This window comes from Rhinolophus hipposideros (assembly GCF_964194185.1).
Source record: "Rhinolophus hipposideros genome assembly, chromosome: 6".
NCBI lineage: Eukaryota > Metazoa > Chordata > Mammalia > Chiroptera > Rhinolophidae > Rhinolophus > Rhinolophus hipposideros.
Genome location: NC_138052.1, coordinates 31,930,904 through 31,951,317, shown reverse-complemented (window position 1 = coordinate 31,951,317; position 20,414 = coordinate 31,930,904). Strand labels below are relative to the sequence as shown.

Sequence of the window (20,414 nt, the reverse complement as noted above, 5' to 3'; positions counted from 1 at the left end):
CTGAGAGCTACATCCCGAGGGCCTGACTCATACTTAAGTCCCCTGTGGGATCTTGTTAACATGCAAGCGTCACAGACATCTAACTTCTAGAACAAGCCTGATGCAGTAACTATATTCTTTCATACAGCATACATATACTAAGTGCCTGGGCTAGGAAGTAAGGGTGATTAGATGACCTCAGACTGTATGCCTGCAGATAAACAAGTACAATTTGGGGTGATAAGTGTTTGATCAAGGGATGGACAGGGTGCTGGGGGGAATGTTTCATTTTAGGAGATTTCATATTATTGAGAAGATGGACTCAGAAATGTGTTACCCAAACCTGCTTGCCACATTACCTAATTTCCCTTGTTAGACTGTCTAGAACACCCCCAAGCTGTGATGGGGTTTCAGACGTTAGCTCAGAGACCCTGTGAGCTACCACCAGATCTGTCAGAGGGCAAGTTTTAGTCCTGTAGGACTTCACCTCAAGAACAGCTTATTTCTTCTCCAATGTGGAGGTCCTACCTTCTTCAATGTGTGTTTTCACAAGTATTTGTTTGAAAAAATGGGTTTGGGATACATTTAGTTGTCGTGTGTATGACTTTCAGCAATACCACATGTGGGTTTCCAATCTCTTGGAAGATATAAAGTAGTAATATCAAGGGACACAACAAGTTGGAATTATAAAGAAGTTCAGATGACTGATGACAAGCAAATATGATTTTTTTCAGTTTGTTAATTTAAGACTCCTATGCAAGATTTTTATTTTAAATTAATAGAATTACATAAGCATTTGAGACTAAGATATGAAATCACCACCAACAACAAACAGTGTAATCTCTAAAAGTAATGAAATGTAACAAGAACTTTTTAATGTAAAAATTTTTTAATAAGCTTTTAAATTTCCAAGGTCATACCATTATCAAGTTAAAAACAAAGGAATGACTTTGATATTGAAATTTTAAAGACTTTCTTATTTTTCAAACTCTAAAGGCACATACTTCCAATCCTAAGTGAATGCTATGATGTGGAGAATGAGACCCAACCAGGTCCTTTTATGAGCTCACCTTGCTGGGTTTACTTCCTGTGAAAGGCTTGCCTCAGGATTTACAGCTTCATGGTGTGGCCCTGGGCCCCACGGGGCTTCACTTATGTGTGTGCTCTTCCCATTCTGACTTTGCTGTCTTACTGGCACTCTAGGCAGAATACCTCAAAAGCCAAAGGAGAGGACACGGGCACGGCACCGCATCTTATGACACCCCTATGATGAGGCATCTTAAGAAAATTAATGCACTCATTAGTGATGTAAGACTGGCACTAGCAAGCTGCCATCTCTGCCCTTCTCTTTTTCTTGTCCACTTTCTTAGCCTTGGTCAGGGGACTGACCAAGTTGCACTCTTTTCTGTTGATTTTGTGTTGGAATGTGTAGAATGCTGTGGAAATTTGTCAGAGGATATACTTTTGCACACACCCGTCTTTTCTTGCATGAAGCTTTCCCTCTGGAACATGCCACTTGGAATAGGAAGATAGACTTGACTTGGGTTGCTGACAATGATCAAATTAAAAGATGGAATGAAAACAAATGGAGACTCTCATCTCCCACCACAAAGGAAACATCTGCTGATTACCATTGTTAATGTTTAGTATATTTAAGACTAGTATTTCACAATCTCTAGGTTGGGACATACTATAAATCAACAGAATAGACTACTTAAAAAGTTTCACTCACAACTCTTTTGCCCTGTTTTACAATCTTACTAGTAAGAAATTTCCTAATTCTTGGGCCTGTTCTTCAGTCTTCAGGAGCACCAATTCCCTGATAAGGAGCTGAACAGTTGGATGTTAGACCTTTCAATTCCATTAAACCTTGAAAGAATAATTGATTTGAATCCACTTTCCTAACTGCATCCATATAAGCCAATATCTGGGCCTGATGGGATTATAAATACTGATGTTGTACTTGCTGATACATAGCATTTCATGGTTGCTTTTCAAGTTTCCATGATTAACAGGAAAAAGAAAGCTTTACCCTTCCAAAATGCCACATGTATGTGGTTTTACTGTACTTACTGCCTAGTCCAATACCAAGAATTTACTATATTTGCTACCTTGTCTAAGAATTTCTGGAGTCCTGAATCTGATGTGTGTCCATATCTTTCAGAAGGTAGTAGTTCTTCAGACGATCCAGTCCAAAATGAAGGCCTTTTTGTGTTGAACCCAGATTCACATTAGTTGTTGTGGAGGCCTTTGCTTGGGGGCCTCTCTGTGGAAAAGGGAGGCATAACTTTTCTTTTTTAATTAAAAAGTTAAAATTTAAGTTTACTTGAAATTCACAGAAGAAACTGAAGTGAGACCAGTGGACTTGCTGCTCTTCATATAAATATTTCTTCAGAAACGAGTGATTTCTAAAAGATAGAAAGAGGAATTTAGCATACTTCTAAAAGACGCGGATTTTGCTGTCATCCGAGTTTTGCAACTTTCTTCCTCAGTCTGACTCTGCACATCTAGTTTACTTTGCTCGTCTTTGTTTTACAGCTGTTGGGATCAACCCTAGTCTTCTGGGTTTCAGTATCCCTTCGAAAAAGTTTCCTTCTGGTCCAGACACCAGCTCACTACCTCTGACTTTCTTTAGAAGGCTTTTCATTTCTTTATTGTGAGAATGAATTTTTTCCCAGAGACAAGCCATTGAAGCATTTATATTTACATTTCGTTTTCCTGTTATGTTGTGTTTCTGCTTCCTCCTTTGTGTGTCTGTCTCCGCGTGCCTGCATCGTGCAGTACTGTCTGCATGCTGATGTTTTCTCTGCATTTCCACTCTAGATTTATTCCAAATAAATGACTCCCAGCATTGTGAATGCATTTTCTCTGACGTGGCAGATTTCACTGTTCTTAGCACTGGAGTGGTCTCATTTTGTGTCTGTTCTGCTGGGTATGTAAAGTTGTGGGGAAGTGAAGTAGAGTGATGAGGCATGAAGGGTATTGATTTTAAATGTCTACAGAATGAAATATCTGGGTGACTGGATTCTAGTGTGCTAACTTTGAATGAGTGGGTCTTTCATCCCACCAGTAACAAAAATTCTAGGTTTCCCAGAGAGTTAGATATTGCCCTTTTAGTTTGCTAACATCTAGAGAGAGCTCATTTTTCGTTTTTCCTGGAGTGAAACTTCTAGGGGAGTTCTACTTCTGGACTTAATCCTAGAGTACTCTTGAAAAAGGCATCAGTCGATTTTTCAGTCAGAAAATGTTTCTATCACTTTCAGTTTATTCTGTTGAATTTTCTTATAAATAAAACATCTTCTTTAGCTATTTTACCTAACATAATGACTGTTTCTTCCTTTTATTGAATCAACTCATATTTATTGAGCAACTATTAGTGCCTGGAGTTATACTTATTTTTTAAATTGAAGTTATTTAGTCCTTTGCATAGTCTTAATTTTGTTTTAATTTTTAAAATATTTATTTGAGTCAAACAGAGGATATGCTTTGGAAGCAAGATCTCAACAGACTGAGATCACATAGTACCACTTTTATGTATCCTATAAATATATTAAATCTTATTTTTTTCATGATTCTAAATTATCTCACTTCTTTCTTTCTTCTAGCCTGAAATAATATGGAAGCCCTTAACTCCCAAACTCTGTTCTTTTTTCACTCAGAAGCTATGCCATTCTTTTGCCAAGTGTAAAAAACTAAAATGATACAGCCAAAGTACTCTTTTAAAACAACAAGAAATTCTCCTAATTTAACAGATTCCTAACTTCTCACTCTTCTTGGGAATCTACAACTCCTCTCGGAACTCCTTCCAATAGACCTAAATGCTTCTAGTTTTGCTGGATAGGAGGGTCAAAATGCTCCAAACCATGTACTCGTACATCAGATCACTTCTCTGAATTTAACCTAAAGCCTTTTTCCACTTATTTTTATTTTGTGTTAAAAAGATGTGATTATCTTTCATACCTCTGGATAATATAAAAGCGAGCAAGTCAAATACTATATCACTGAATCTTATTCTTGATTGTCTGTTGTACCAACATAATTATTAATAGTGCCCCTTTTGCTATTAAAAGTATCCTAGATTGGATAATAAACTATATGATCACTTTATGTATAACACATATTCTTTTGCATTCAGATTTCCTCCATTCCTCCGTCTTCAAATTAATGTATGTTCAAGAATAATTTGGATTTTTGCTTTTGCTATTAGGTTAAATACCGAGAAAATTTTGACAAAGAAAAGGGCAAGGCACCCAAATACAATCCGAAAGACAGCCAGCTCTACAAAGTCATGAAAGATGCTAATAATCTCGCGAGTGAGGTATGTTCTTTTTAATTGTAGTAAACTATATACCATAAAATTTAACTGTTCTTAAGTATACAATTCAGTAGCATTAAATTATACTCACAGTTTTGTCCAAGTACCACCATGATTTCCAAACCTTTTTCATCACCCCAAGTAGAAACTCTGTATTAAGCAAATAACTCTCCATTCCCTCCACAACCCAGACCCTAGTTACCTCTAATGTACTTTCTGTCCCTATGAATTTGCCTAGTCGAGTTTTCATATCAGTGGAATCATACATTTGTCCTGTTTTTTTGTCTGGCATATTTTACCTCACATCATGTTTTCAAGGTTCATCCATGTTGTATGTATCAGAACTTCATTCCTTTTCATGACTGAATAATATTCCATATTGTATATAAACCACCTTTTGTTTATCCATTCATCTGTTGAAAGACACTTGAGTTGTTTTCACTTTTTGTCTCCATGGATAAGGAATAACTGGTTTTCCATCACCATCTCCAGCACTCGTTTCAGGATGGCTCTTACTATGGCTTTCATTAGTACTATTTCCCATTTCCTACTTATGTGACTTCCCTTTTCCCCCTTCACGTACAGGTTAAATATAAGGCTGATCTGAAGAAACTTCACAAACCCGTGACTGACATGAAAGAATCTCTAATAATGAATCATGTCCTGAACACAAGTCAACTCGCCAGCTCTGTAAGCTCAGGCCTTTGCTCCAAAAACAGCATGTCTGCCCATTTGCAACTAAATTCCTTCTCTGAGCTCACATGCAACTCCTCTGCTACTGAGACGCTAGATTTATAGGAAAGCTCTTCTCTTGTTTGAGTGCATTCTTGCAAATTACAACATTAACCTACCACTTCTCCAGACTGTAACACCTCACAGAGTATAAAAATGCTTCTGATTTTAGAATATTTAAACTTTTTATTTTTTTCTTTAACAAATCCCTTTCCTTCTTCTAAGGATATAGAATTACCACTTGGAGTAGGTTCTTTCACTTTTCACCTTTCACTCTTAAAACCTGCTTTGAATAAGCCACATAACCTAAATGTTTACAGCCTGTGTTAATTGACAGTGCTGAATGCTTCTTGACCCCCTATTTAGTGTTTGTTCATTTTAATTTGGTCTTGCTGCTGTGGCTGTGTACATGTCTAATCTAAAGAGGAAAAGTAGGAATGCCTAGCAGCTCCGCCATCAGTGTGCCCTTTCTGCCACCTTCCCCACAGTACCAATACAAGAAGAACTATGAGAAGAGTAAAGGCCACTACCACACGATCCCCGATAACCTGGAGCAGCTGCATCTAAAAGAGGCCACAGAATTACAGAGCATAGTAAGTTGATCAAAACGGACCTTTTTCCTGATGCAAGTTTATCTGCAACGTCAAAAACCTTCATGGATTGCCCCCAGAATCGTAGTTGTAGTTTTAGTAACCATTGTTTGAGAAAATGCCCAAAGTTATGAGGGGCTATGAATTTATTAACATTTGGAAACAACTGTTTGTGCTATAAATGATAACGGCATTGACATATACTGAGAAACAGAGCACATGCCTGCAGGACGTGTGACGGGTTCCTGACAGGGACAGGAGGCCTCGCGATGACATTGCAAGGGGACAAACCCTTTACTGTGACTCCCGTGGACCCCCATGAGTCTGCACCGTGGGTTAGGAAACATCGCAATAGGTAACAGGGCCACTTAGGAAGATTTGAAGCAGAGAAGTGATATGATCAGATCTGCCTTTGGAGTAGTCTCTGGGTATTTCAGAAACTGCAAAATCGGTGGTAAAATAATTAAGGTGCATGCTATCACATGACCCCCCGTATCACAAATTCAGGATTGTTTAGGTCCCTTTGGGCATTAACCAAGAGGGCTAAAATCCTGGGAATGTCCTCCTATCATCTGTAGAGCAGAGCGTGCCCCCAGGCTCTGTACTGATGTGTCGATACAAGGAAAACAGCGGAGCTGAGTGCTGCCGTTAAGATGCTGCATGAACCAGGGCCTCTGCCTCTTTATCCTGTGAAGCTGAGACTGTGTTGTACAATAGTGTTGGTGGTTTTAGAGAAGGTCAGGTTTCTTAGTAAGTCAGTCAACACGTAAACTCATTTTCATTTTTATACCCGTTTATGTTGGTTGCATTAAATACATTACTGGTTATGACCCAGAAAGAGTTATTGACATAAATAAAGTTACATGCATTATCTAGTCAATCAAGATCTCAGGTCTCTGTTAACAATTCTTTTGAAACAAAAGCTGGAGATTTTTATCAGAAATATTAGCTAATGTTATGGTTAAAATGTTCCCATCTACACGTATCAAATCTTGGCCAAACTTATCTGTGGGCAGTTTTTCCCATGCATTTCCTAGCCTCAACATTTCACTTTGTTGATCTTTCTACAGTGATTCTCTTTCATCTCCTTGGATTGAACACAAATCCTGATTATGCCTCACACATAGCAGTGGCATTTTTTTTCCCCCAGGCAGCAACAAAAACGTTCTGGATCTGAAACACACTGGGAAACTCTTTTAAGTGGCAGAGATGACACCCAGTTGGATATAATGTATCGATTAAAAAAAACAAACTATCTTTAAACTGGTCTCTGTCTACGAATTGACCAGAGGAGAGATTCTCTAATAAGGCTTTTCATCACCAGGTGAAATACAAAGAAAAGTATGAAAAGGAACGAGGAAAGCCCATGTTGGACTTTGAAACACCAACGTACATCACTGCCAAGGAGTCTCAGCAGATGCAAAGTGAGGTAAGTTCCACAAAAACACACCACACAACAAATGCACCATCAACCTCATGAAAACAGACTCTGCCCACAAATGTATCCAGCCTCCTGTCATCCACAAGTGTGGATGGTAGGACTTTTTAACATGTGATCACTAAAATCATTTCCATCTCAGAAATCCTATGGTTCAGTTATCAAAAATGTTCTGAATAGTAAACACTCACCATATATGTTTTATTTCAACCATCATTTTCATAGAATTAGAACGTAGCAAACTACTCCTGACACTGAAATAAATTACATTGAATATCATACGAATTTTTCTTTGATGAATGAAAAGCCCCTTCTGCACAGACCCACCCACCATGGGCTTTGGACTGCTCTTCTCTTAATAGAAAGCCCCAAGCCAAACAAAAGGAGATTAGTGATCAAAATGTTTATCAAAACATTGAAAGTCAAGATGTCATATCTCCTATTTTAGAAGTGTAAGCAGAGCCATTTAAAAATAATTTTGTCTACTTTATCTATTCAGTGAGTTAAGATAATAGGTCATGATTATGAAAAGGGCCAAGTTTGCATTTGGTGCCCTCAGGCTCTCCTTCTTCTAGGCTGTTTTTTTGTTTGTTTGTTTTTTTCTCTTGTGTCACTTACTTCTAATTCAGAAATAGAATCTTTTGTTGCCTTAAGAAAAATATCAGGAGAGATGACAGTGAATTTAGAATATTGATGGCACATTGGTCTTTCCTCTTAGAGAGCCAGCCTGTCACAGTGTTAGAAAGATAAATGCAGGGCCCATCAAAGGCTTCTCAACCTCTGCATTTCCTTGGGGCCATTTGCTCTGGACAAAATATTTCCAGAACAATCAGACGTGTTTCAAATGTGTGACCATTAGTAGAACTGTGATCAAGTTAAGAAGCCATACATGGAAAATGTTGTAATATTTTTTCTACCTAGGAATGAGCAATAAATTGTAATAAAGGTTCTTTGTTAACCTGTCTTTCCTTCCTACTCACATTAGAAAGAATATAAGAAAGAATACGAAGAGTCCATCAAAGGCAGAAACCTGACTGGCCTGGAGGTCACACCAGCTTTATTGCATGTCAAATATGCAACCAAAATAGCCAGCGAGGTAGTACCCAGTTGGTCTTTTCTTTCCCTCTTGATCCAAATAATTGCACTAATGCCACTCATCCATGTGTTTGTTCTACCATTTTTCACCACCACCAGACTTTGTGGGTTTTAAGTTGGGTTCACATTTTGTACTACCACCTAATATATTACCCGTGTTCATTCTTCTAATTTTTTAACCGAATACCTAATAAAATGTTCTTACCTTAGCATTCTATTAATTTCTAGTTTTTTATTGGATGTTTAATATTAATTGATGAAGGTTATAGCCTGCCTCATTTATGCATATCTTCCTTTACTGAAACTGTAACTGTTCAAAATTGGGAGGTTTTCTTTTATCTTGTGGTTTCTTGGCTCTTTTCCTGAGAGGAACAATCCAGGCTTTCTTGTCAGCATTGTTGCTTTTCATTTTGTGATATAGAAAGAATACAGAAAAGATCTAGAGGAAAGCATCCGTGGGAAGGGTCTCAGCGAAATGGAAGATACACCCGACATGCTAAGAGCAAAGAACGCCACTCAGATCCTCAACGAGGTGGGCCCACAGCCAAGTGCATGCCCTGAGTTAACAGCGTCCTCTCCTTTCTAGCCAGGTTACACACACACACACACACACACACACACACACACACGCCACACACAGGGAATAAAGAAAGTTTTAGATTTTCAAATTCCATATCCAACATGATTATTACCATTAAATAAAAAATATCTTAATTTCTAATAAGTTGATAGTATAACAGCCTGTATCTACAGTAGCTATCACTGTCATACCCTGTTATCTAATATTATTTGATTTAACCTTGATCCAGTTGGTGTGCTCGTTTAAATAAACACACCACACTGGAGTGGTATGCACCTAAGTTTAATCCTAGTTGTGTACCAAACCATATTTAGTTTAATTTTCTAAATAGAGCACGCTAAACTGGTCCAAAGGAGGCCTTAAGTTGCGTCACGTTTCCTAAAATGGGCTTCAGTGGTTACCACTCCATCCTATCATATAGGGAACGGTGAAGGTGAACACTTGCAACTAAGGTGGCCTGTTACGTGGCTTTATATTCACTCTGTACATTTATTACCTCATCGTGGAAGTTAGCTAACTTTCTTTTAATGCTACTATAGAAAGAGTATAAGAAAGACCTCGAGCTGGAAGTCAAAGGAAGAGGCCTGAATGCCATGGCCAATGAAACCCCCGACTTTTTGAGGGCCAGAAATGCTACTGATATTGCCAGTCAGGTCAGTGTTACTACTTCATATCAATCTTTCGGGAAAGTACCTGTGATTACAGTGACATGGTGTTGTCCTTCTGTTATCTTACTTGTTGGTCAATGAGAATCAAATGTGTTTGTGGCATTTGTAAGCATCTGCCTGGTGGAATCCATTCTAACGAAAGGATCAGGGACCCTTTGCCAGGCCTGCTTCCATCAACCTTTTCGAGCCACAGTGATGTTGAGAGCAAAGGGCAGAAGTTGGGGAACCAAATACCTGCCTGGAGCTGGGACCGACTCCAACATCCCAGGCCTTGTTTCTTAGTGAATATACTCCTCACTAGGCACCAAGAATTCCTTGCTTAGCATATTTTGGGAGTTCTTTCTTTCCCTCCTTGAAAGGCCTAAGTTTAAAACACAATGTTTAGGCATCCTACATTGTCTAATACTAATTGGTAAGGGTCTTTTGCTTATTTGTCCTGCTCCCAGCTCTTATGTTTGTAAACAATCCATGCCTTACTGTTTATTATATCCTTTCCCTTTATGTCTCCCCTCTATCCTCCTCTGCACCCAGGCTCAACTAGAGAGTAAGTTTTTAAACTGCTAGGAATCAACCTTTTTTTCTGACTCTTACTCTTTAGTATAAAGCTATAAACACAATAGGAAAAAAAATGTCTGTTAAATGGCAAATGAATGAACCTTTTAGGAAAAGAAATATCGATCACTTCTTAATCAAACTAAACCAACAAATATTGTGCACATTATAAACATTTATCTAATTGTTGGGTGTCCTTTTGCAGATTAAGTATAAGCAATCAGCAGAAATGGAAAAAGCCAATTTCACTTCTGTGGTTGATACTCCAGAGATCATTCATGCCCAGCAAGTCAAGAACCTTTCAAGCCAGGTAAGGACATTTATCAGAGTATCACTCACTGACCGAAATCATGAAGAACAAAACTCTTTCCACTGATACCTAAGTTGGTTCTTCCAAATTACAAGTTTGCCCAATGAAAAAGAAGAGATTCATCTACGATGCAAGTTTGAGTCAAAGTTGAGATTTCTGCATCAGAATTAAAATAGATTTTATGAGAGAGTTTTAAGGTACTGAAGCACTCTTACATGGTACCACCCATAATGAATGAATCAATATCCTAACATGTAAAGCCTCTTATAATGTGGATATAAAATTTGTGTTAAAAAAATGGTGTTCAGTCTAGAAGAAACAAAGTAGACAGTCCACATTTGGATTATTAATTTTTTAAACGAGATTGAGATTATGCCATCAACACTAACCACACAATCTAACCGATCCTTCCCGTGGTAAATAACTCTCCATTGTCTCAGAAATAGGGAGCTGAAGAAATGTAGGCTGTCATTCATACACCAGGATATGCCCTCATTTGTTTTAATCTTCAATGATATCAGGAATCTGCAATTTATTTGAGTAGACCCAAGTTAGAATTTTTGCTTGCTTTCTGATCAGAGTTTTAAAGCAGTAGATAAGCACCTGGAAGTGTAGATTTTCCTGGCCCCACCCTGGAATTTTGAAGCTTAGTAGGTCTGATGTAGGCTCTGGAAATCTGTTTTATTTCTTTTTTGTTTGTTTTTCATCTTCACAGATGATCTCTTAATGACAATCATGTTGGAGGAATCATGAATTTAAACCCTTTAGGAGCAACATATAATTTTATGTCATAAAGTTAGCCATGAAAAATATAGTTATGACCAGAGAGTGGCTTAATTAGGAAGCAGATATATTCAAATGTGAGAAATGAACCTTTTATTTGGGGGATGACATGTGGGGAAGAATTTTGTTACCAAAATTATATGAGCCCCAGAGTACCATGTTGTTGGGGGAGCCAGGAAGGCCAACAACATTTCTGGGGCTGTGAGTCAAATAACCTTCTGCCTTTTGACCTTGTTAATCTTTAAAGAAAACCTCAGTACACAGACCTTTTCCAGGGAAGGATTAATTCACTTATTCTGCTCTCCTAGACCTCTCCTAGGCTAGTTCCCCAAGGCCTAATATATGGCCAGACAGGTTACTTCCTTCCCAGTTCAGATCAGTATTTTCTGGAGTGATGGGAAGGTGCTTGTGCTTTCCACAAAATTGCTTCTTGGTTTCCACTGGCGAGTTTTTATTTTATAACTTCTAAACACTTGGGGGTGAATGCAAGCAGTGTGAGCTGACCCACAAATGCAGGATCATATTCTGAATGCTTCATGCCAGGAAGTCTGGGACGCCCGCCTCTCAGGATAACTCCAAGTTCCATGTGCAAACTGATTGCCCCTCTTCGTGAATAACACGAAGTCTACACAACAGTTAAAACAGCTTTTGCTTAAACTTTAAAAAAAAAAAAATTCTTTTTCTAAAGAAAAGGAGGACTGGTTCTATTCTTTCTCAAAACAATGAGAACTCTTTGCCTTATATTTACGTAACTAAGAAGTCATTCAGGTGACTCACTCCCCCCCCTCCAAGGAAATCCAGAAATCTTTTGCTTTAACTAGCTTCCTGTTAGGCAAACAAAATCCAAGCTGAAATCTCTTATTGGTTGAAACTGATTCTTGTTTGTTGTCTTTGAGTAGATTAAATTTTTCAACACTTATAAATGTAATTTGTATATAATATAATTTAGATAGATAAAGAGACATAGAATTATTTTATCCCATTACAAAAGTGGCTAGACTCTTTCCTCAGCCCTCCATCCTATACACACAAACTTCTTCTAAAAGTGGCAGAAACCAGAACTAAATACACATAAGCTAGAGAGAAAAGTGGAAGGACCTGGTGACAAGCAATATAAGAAAAATCATGCCCTAAGGCAAAGTGTTTTACTTTTTAAAACTGGAAATGGTTAGTCGGTGATTAGTTTAGTCATGGGGGATTGATTGCATAGGTGTCTGGGAGAAAAGCACCCACTGTGGGCAGTTTCTGCAACCAAAGTCTGGGCAGGGGTTGGAAAGCCCAAGAAAAGTGATGGCTGGCTCAGAGCTATCTTGGCCAGTTGGTTGGTCAGTTAATTTGATTGTGGTGGTGGCCCCAGGGCAGTTTAGTAGTAGTAGAGCCACCAGTTTTTGCAATGTCAGAGCTGTGTACGAGAAAAGCCTGCTGGGTCTGCCAGCCTGCTCATTCCTGTCGTCAATAGGCCTGACCACACCCGCTCATGACTAAGCAAATATGTCCTTATCACCAGCTAAGGTGACTTTTGGGAGGCCTTGTTGATGACTTTTAACCCTCTTACTTCTCTCCACCTGCCTATTAAATAGTCTGGCTCCATCTGTTACTGAACTCAGGTTCGGTGCCGCTGGCTGCCTGAAGAGTCCAAAACACTAGAGTGACAAGGGTTGGTGAGGAGAATAGTGTCCTTTATTCTAGATGCCAGCAGCTAGGGATGATGGCAGACTCGTGTCTAAAAACACACCTTCCCCGAGCCAAAATGATTAAGAGGTTTTATAGGCAGGTAAATGGGAAAGAACAATGGAGAGCAGACCTGAGGGCTAATAGTTGAGAAATCATTTCCCAGGGTCTTCTGAGGCCTCAGGTCTGTCTTACTTAGTGTCATCTTAAATCTCATTGTCCATAGCCATCTGCGGGAAACCTGCTAGGAGTTGTGAAAAAGCTAGGGAGTTGTGACCTTGGGTCCTGACATCTGTCTGGGTGCCTGAGGATGAGAGAAGCTGCCCTTTTCAGGTTAGGATGTTTGTTAATTAACAGGGTATGGGTGGCCTTGGAAAAGGGAGCAGAGCTCTTCAGTTAATCAGTGGGAGGAGAAACAAAGAGGAGACACCTGAATATCACGATGGCTCAAACTGCAAACTAGCTACGTTTAATTACATTATTAATCTACCAAATTTCACCCTTACACATCCAGTTCACTGTCGGCGGCTCCATCTCGCTCCCTGCCAGGACCCTTGCTGGCTGTCACCTCCCTCTCGTGGAACAGCCAACAAATGCCTCCCTCTGCCAGCTTTGCGGTGAAAGTGGATCCTGTTAAATACCTGGGTTCAGTTCCCTTCGGGTCCAGGCATTGGTACTCACTCCCCAAGAGGGTTCTGCTGTACAACTCCCTAACATCCTTCAACGGTCAAGAAAATACAAGGGACTTTCCCTCTGCTGAGCAGAAAGGGCTATTTTAGGTCGCATTGGTTCACATGCCTGTGGTGTTCTCCATCCTGATTTTTGGAATCTATTCCCAGAAAAAGTACAAGGAAGATGCAGAGAAAAGCATGTCATATTACGAAACAGTTTTGGACACCCCAGAAATGCAGAGAGTTCGGGAGAACCAAAAGAACTTCAGCCTTGTAAGTTTGTATTGAATCGGTGACACAGCCCACTGATACCTGGGACAAGGTAGGGCAGGGAGGCTTTGGTACCCCACCTGCAGTGGGGACTTGGAGCTGTCCCCCACATCTCCCACCCTCCAGGCTCACCTCATATTTCAATCCCAAACCACAGCATGAAAGACCTTCTGTCACTTTGTTGGTGGCTTCCTGTCCCTGAATATGAACTATCAGCATTTTCCATGAGTGGCAACTCTGTCTTTTTCAAAGTTCATTCTAGGCGAGGGATACATTTTTTAAAAACCTAATTTAACACGACAAGTTTTAGGGTTTTTAAAAAATTAGTTTGTCCACAAAAGTCTTATTAAAGAATTTCTCTTTGGCTGTCACACCGTGATTACTGTGGCATAGACATTTTTTAAAACATAGGATTTTAACCTCCTTCACACTGTCTAGAATTAAAAATAAATGAAACAATGTTGAAATCTTAACAAGATGTTTACTCTTTCTTCATAGCTCCAATACCAGTGTGACCTTAAAAACAGTAAAGGAAAAATTACAGTTGTTCAAGACACGCCAGAAATACTGCGTGTTAAAGAAAATCAAAAGAATTTCAGCTCGGTATATTTATTCTTTATTTTCCATTTAATGCTAACCTAATAATTCCATTCTCCTCTTTAAAAATATACTAGCCTCACGCTGATTCAGACAGTTAACATCTAACCTCTCCAGTGAATATTAGCCATTATTTGTTAAAATTCCCCATACTTTGCTCTAAAAGTCACTCCAGAGACCTTTTGAATAACAACTTAAATCTGCTAACAAAGTAACTTTTCTTTCTTTACAATTTTTAAATCCCAGAGCAGTAACATATGTTGCCTTGCTCCAGGAAAATGGATTTCTTTTTGACATTATGATTTCTTTTATTATCCCTCCCCAAAACAACTGACTTCACATTTCTTCAATGGATTTTGTGTTTTGTATAAGTGTGGTCTTTTTAAATCAACATTTTCTGGGTTTTTTTTTTCTCATTCCGTGTTAGTACAGTATGAGAAGCTTAAAAGAAATCTCAAAATCTGGAAAGTGACCCATGTTGTATGTTTGAGTTATGGAGGCTGACATGGAAGACGTCACATACTCCAGCACTTGCCTAAGAACATTCTCTAGTGTCCTGTTTTCACAGAAGCCATGTTTCCTAGTCTTTCTCCAGGAATTGCTGGGTTTTTCTTTCTTCTTTGTAACACTGTTCTGATTCTGAATGTCCAGGTTTTATATAAAGAGGACCTCTCACCAGGAACAGCAATTGGAAAGACACCTGAGATGATGAGAGTGAAGCAAACACAGGACCACATTAGCTCGGTAAAGACGTCCTCCGTGGACTCATTTTCAGTATTTTCTGCCTCCTTTTGATATTTCACCTGTTCTCTGGGCCGCACTCAACACATTTGTCACTGGAAGCAGCTTAAGTTGCTAAAATTGTTGTCTGTGTTTAGGGCCTTCACATAGGGCAGTGCTGTGGCGGTTTTCAAGAGGGGAGGTTAGATAGGGAAAATGGAGAGGCCTGTGTCAGAGCAAACCAAACCTGCACGGTGGTTAAAGTAGGGAAAAAAAACAACACATTTTATTCAGGACTATTGCAATGTAGGAGGAAAGAGATCTTAGTATAGAACTAGACTCAATTTCATATAAAACAAGGAAAAGTGAGAACTTATAGCAGGGGATGGGAGTTGGGGTGAGTGGGGAGAGAATCAGTGGATAGGAAAGTACTCAGAGAAAACATCAAGGGTAAGGAGGCATGTGGCTAAACCCACTTCATGGGATACTTGCTGGAGGAAGAGTGATCTGATCAGACTTCACTTGGGGGGTGGTTAGGGATGAGGAATTTGGTCAGATATCGAGGGTGATGAGATATAGAGGGTGGAGCATTCTGGTTAAACTGACTTAACAAGACTCTTGCTAAAACTGGGCAACGCAAAGATGGACAGTCAAGTCCAAAACTCGAGGCCTAGTAGGGAGGAGGATTCAGAGGAGCTTGACTAAGGTTTGGTCAAGGCGAGACTCAGGCGCCTGTAAGCAAGTAGAATGCATATGTCAGAGTCAAAGAATCAGCCTTCCTAGATATATGTATGTCAATGTATCTCTCCTTGTCCAATGAGCTGTTGGGTATAAAAACATCAGAGGACACAGGAAAGACAGGGGCTACAACTGAAGTATGGACCCCTGCCCGCAAAGAGACAAGAGAGAGACCAAGTGTGCTTGTTCTTGCCATTGTTCTCCTCTGACCCAATATCAGAACGTGGCCCCATTCAAACTAAGCATACAGCTTGTGCAATTTCATTGTGATTTCAAAAATTGTGGGACTACTAATGAAACACATGTACATGTTCCCCTTTTTATATCGGCAGGTGAAGTATAAGGAAGCAATTGGACAAGGAACCCCCATCCCTGACCTGCCGGAAGTAAAACGTGTCAAGGAGACGCAGAAGCACATTAGCTCGGTAGTAGCCCATATGCTCAGCATGCATTTGTGCAACCGGCCCCCTCCCAATTGTTGCCTAGCTCCAGGATCTCACCCCTTGTTCCCTCTACTCAGGGCTTTCCATGCCCTGGGGATGGTGTGAACCTTCCCTCAGTCCTGAGAGGGGCACTGCAGTTTGCAAAAGTATGTAAGATACTTCACAAAATCAAAGCTTCTTGATGAATTGTCACACCTACAGTTCCTAACGTAAAATATTCCAACAGCAGTAATTAGATTATTGGGGTGATCTCGTTAGTCAACAAAGAATATACCTATAAACATAGAAGTAAGATAAAATACATTTTTATATACTCATATTCATATATCCATATATCTGTATCTATCTATCTATCTATCTATCTATCTATCTATCTATCTATCTATCATCTATCTATCTGCATGGGTGTATATCTCAGGACATTCTTTACCATCCAGAAGACCCCAGGTAGACTTGTGATGTCTCTGCAGCCTCCTCCCCTCCCTTTCAAGATTTCTTGCCCTGTATTGTCCGCTCTTTCCTGGTAAATGCAGTGCATGTTTAAAGTGCTGGCTGTCATGTACCCACAAGGGTATATTATATATTAAGAAACTTCTAACAGGAATTTCAGGCACCTGTGCTCAGTGTGGTGTGTGTGTGTGTGTGTGTGTGTGTGTGGTGGAGAGGGTGCTTGGGGTGGGGGGGTGTCTTCCATGCCTGAAATAATCAGGTTAAGTACACATTTCTCCTGATCCTGTGTCCAGCTAACCTACACTGGGAAGGGACCCCTTTCTTAGTATGTGTATGAGTAGTGAGCACGCACACGCATACACACACACACACACACACACAAATACAGTTTCTCATTCGTAAGCAGATTCTAAGCAATTGCTAGCAACTAGCAAGAGACCGTGTGAAGTTTGGGAAATAGTTTGTGGCCAATAAAAGCTGAAGTCCTTATTCTTAGAGATTTTCCTGGTTCCCGAAGGCCTGAACTCGTCATTTAATTTCCATTAGAAGACACTTGTAATCGGTCTTGTATGTCATTCATATTATTTAACCTCATTCCCTTTTCACAACCTGCCCACCCTCTGGCTTTCTGGTGATACAAACTTCATTTAGAGTTTTGTGTCCACTAATCCATGAAAACAGGCCCTTAGCTCTGTTGTCGCCTTTGATTTCAAGTTCCTGTCTTTCTCTGATTTTGTTGTGTTCTGTTCTTCATGATCAGTTCTGCTGCCTGGCTGGGTAAAGAAACACAAGTTTGTACGAAGACAGTAGATTTTTAATGATCCTTAAAAGTTTCCTAGCTAAACAAAAGATGTCAACACTAGTTTGTCAGTGATTTCAGAAATTCATCTGTGACACAAATTTGTATGTTCTTCGTGGTGCTCCTACCCCAGGCTGTAGTGTGCCATAGAATCTATCCACTTAAAAAGAGTACAGTTATTCTTTTAGCCTACAAATTCTTACTATTCAGAAGGAAAGAGCCTAGAGGTTCAGGAAGTTCTTCACTCTTCATTAAAATGTACAGTCCTTTGATACTACCCCTAACAAATAGGGACATCTCCCAGTTAGAAAAACACCAATTTGTATGATCCATCAATCACCAGTAAAAATTTCAGGAAAAGATGCTCTTCTTCCTAAAAAAATAAACTATTTGTCTCCTCACATCAAGGATACTTACAGACGAAGGGCTAGCTGGGAATTTTCAGTAGAAAATACAGGACAAACAGAAAATTCTCAATAACTCTGAAGGAATAGAGTATCATGTGATTAGAAAAATTTAAACCAAGCAAGCTATTTTACATACAACAGATTTACTGTGGACCTACTATGTTGAAGACATTAATACTAGATGTTATAAAATGGAGAGATTTTCCTCATTGTTGAATTCATTACTACTGTTTAATGCATTCTAGGAATGTATTAAGTGTTTACTATAGAAAATTCATAATTTAGTGCTCAATTTTCCAAGTAGTAAAAATTACAACTTTTGAAAAGAGAACATAAATATTTGTAGCGTTGCTCTCCCTTCTTCCTTGAGTGTCATGTTTGAAAGCGAGATTGTTGTTAATGAGTTTCCACCAAATAACACACCTGTAGCTGTAATCCAAAGGATTTGTGGTCATTTTACCTTTTTGGGTATTTTAATTATCTCCTACAGGTCATGTACAAAGAAAACTTGGGAACAGGCATTCCAACCTCTGTCACTCCCGAGATTGAGAGGGTCAAACGCAATCAAGAGAACTTTAGCTCGGTATTTATAAATAATAAATAAGAAACTCCATTTCCCATTAAAAAAATTACCAGAATAACCCATCATCCTTTTTTAAAAAATAACATCTTCATAACAATTCTGTGTGTGTCTCTGTGTGGGTGTGTGTGTTATTACCTGACCAGAACCATCTGGACTTATTTATATAAAGTGACTCACTTTTCTGATGGTACTTTAACACTTTCAGCAACTGACAAGTGTGAGTACTTAGATGTGAAATACTGTTAGTAAAATTAACACAAGATTCCTCATCATTTTACTTCTCTCCTATAACTCAGTGCTTTCTATTGTATTATTTCATTTTTTCATAGAATTAGCATTGTAGATTTCATTAAAATTGTGCAGTAAAAAGTAAAAGCACTATTTTTACTAAATATTATTCACTAAAAAACTGTCCCCTCACACACACCCCTGCCTTTAAATTTCTCCCTTCCTTAATCTTTGCGCCTGTTTTGAATGTCTTCTGGGTACTTTCTTGTATCTCACAGGTTTTGTACAAAGAAAATTTGGGGAAAGGAACCCCAACACCTATCACTCCAGAGATGGAGAGAGTCAAACGCAATCAAGAGAACTTTAGCTCGGTATTTCTTAGGGGACAAAAAATAAAATCCCTTAATTCCTATTTAAAATAATATTTTAACACATTACAAACATCTGATTTTTCTTCCTATAAAATTACTAAATTTGTATAATGAAAATGATACCAAATATTACCTCAGTTTTCAACGCAAATCTAATTTAGTATTTAGTTCTGGTGTGAACTTTTAACTGTGTTTTCCCTAAAACATAGCTATTGATCACTTTCTTTAAACGCCTGTAATATTCAGTGTCGCCTTCCTCAGACGTTCCTTGAATAGCAATAGGTATTTCTAACTGGTGTGGCACACGTCAAAAGTAGTATCTAACACCCCTTCAAGAGGTCAACGTCGATTAGAATTTTATTGGTATTTATTCTAGCTCTGTTTGATGTGTTTGTTGTCTGTGTTTGCAGCTTTTCTTAAAAGAATGTGATTTTAAACATTTTCATTCAAAAGATAACATAGCAATTCATAGTAACTAAGAAATACAAATTTCCTTGACTCAGCTGTTGTTGCATACCATGCAAGATATAATTGAGCTTTCCTTTGGAATAGTTTCAGGATCATTGAAAGCTAATATTTATTTAGTTTTTAATATTTATTGTTTATTACTCCAAGACCCCCACTTCCCTAATTCAGAGTTACTGACAACTCATTATGGATATTAGTTTCAGTTAATTTGAATGCTATTTGATAAGGCCTAATCCTTCCTTGGGAGAAGGCCTATGTAAATAAGTGACTCCTGCCTGCAGCCTGGCAGCTGTGTCTGTATTAATGTCACTTACAGACAGACATCATACTGTGTGTGACTAAATGTCCAAAGGTGGTCTATAGTTGTTCTATTTCTTAAAAAGTTATTTAGGCCTATTTTACATAATTATGGAAACAAAGAAAGATAATTTTAGAGATTATTTTAAAGGCTACGGTTACTTAAAAGATGGGTCCAGGCTGATTTGATTGTTGGTTTTGTGCTCGCAGATTTTGTACAAAGAGAATTTGAGCAAGGGGACCCCCCTACCTGTCACTCCTGAGATGGAGCGAGTCAAACGCAATCAAGAAAACTTTAGCTCGGTATCTGCCAGAAAGCTCCTTTAACTCCATATTAAAATGATAATAACTTTCTGTAAAACCAAACTTCTCTCTATGAGTCCCTTTAAAATAATCAATTTAACAAACCCTTGTTTTAAAATCTCGTCTACTGAATCCTGTATTCCAGATCTTTAACCTCCATTTGATTCTAATGTTTTATACTTTCTGTAATAGTCCCTTAAAACTTTTAATTGGTTCCTTTCCTTCTTGTTTCACCTTTTATGTTACTACTGGGACTTTTGAAGTTAACTGATGTCCCCTATAACCCCAAATGCTGTAGCTCTTATTTATTTGGAACTGTTTTTATTTGATCTTTCTGGGTTAGCATTGCAAGAAAA

The 20,414-nt window shown here is 38.7% G+C and overlaps 1 protein-coding gene across 1 annotated transcript in view; it reads left to right on the top strand.

The window, feature by feature from the left end:
• Positions 1 to 20,414, top strand: part of NEB (nebulin) — a 181,532-nt gene that overhangs the window by 148,396 nt on the left and 12,722 nt on the right. Inside the window, exons 131-145 of the mRNA XM_081052074.1 lie at positions 4,187 to 4,297; positions 4,880 to 4,984; positions 5,515 to 5,619; positions 6,941 to 7,045; positions 8,040 to 8,150; positions 8,571 to 8,681; positions 9,269 to 9,382; positions 10,155 to 10,259; positions 13,553 to 13,657; positions 14,153 to 14,257; positions 14,903 to 14,995; positions 16,042 to 16,134; positions 18,299 to 18,391; positions 18,898 to 18,990; positions 19,966 to 20,058. Coding sequence (XP_080908200.1) covers positions 4,187 to 4,297; positions 4,880 to 4,984; positions 5,515 to 5,619; positions 6,941 to 7,045; positions 8,040 to 8,150; positions 8,571 to 8,681; positions 9,269 to 9,382; positions 10,155 to 10,259; positions 13,553 to 13,657; positions 14,153 to 14,257; positions 14,903 to 14,995; positions 16,042 to 16,134; positions 18,299 to 18,391; positions 18,898 to 18,990; positions 19,966 to 20,058 — 1,542 coding nt within the window. The remainder of the gene's footprint in view (positions 1 to 4,186; positions 4,298 to 4,879; positions 4,985 to 5,514; positions 5,620 to 6,940; positions 7,046 to 8,039; positions 8,151 to 8,570; positions 8,682 to 9,268; positions 9,383 to 10,154; positions 10,260 to 13,552; positions 13,658 to 14,152; positions 14,258 to 14,902; positions 14,996 to 16,041; positions 16,135 to 18,298; positions 18,392 to 18,897; positions 18,991 to 19,965; positions 20,059 to 20,414) is intronic.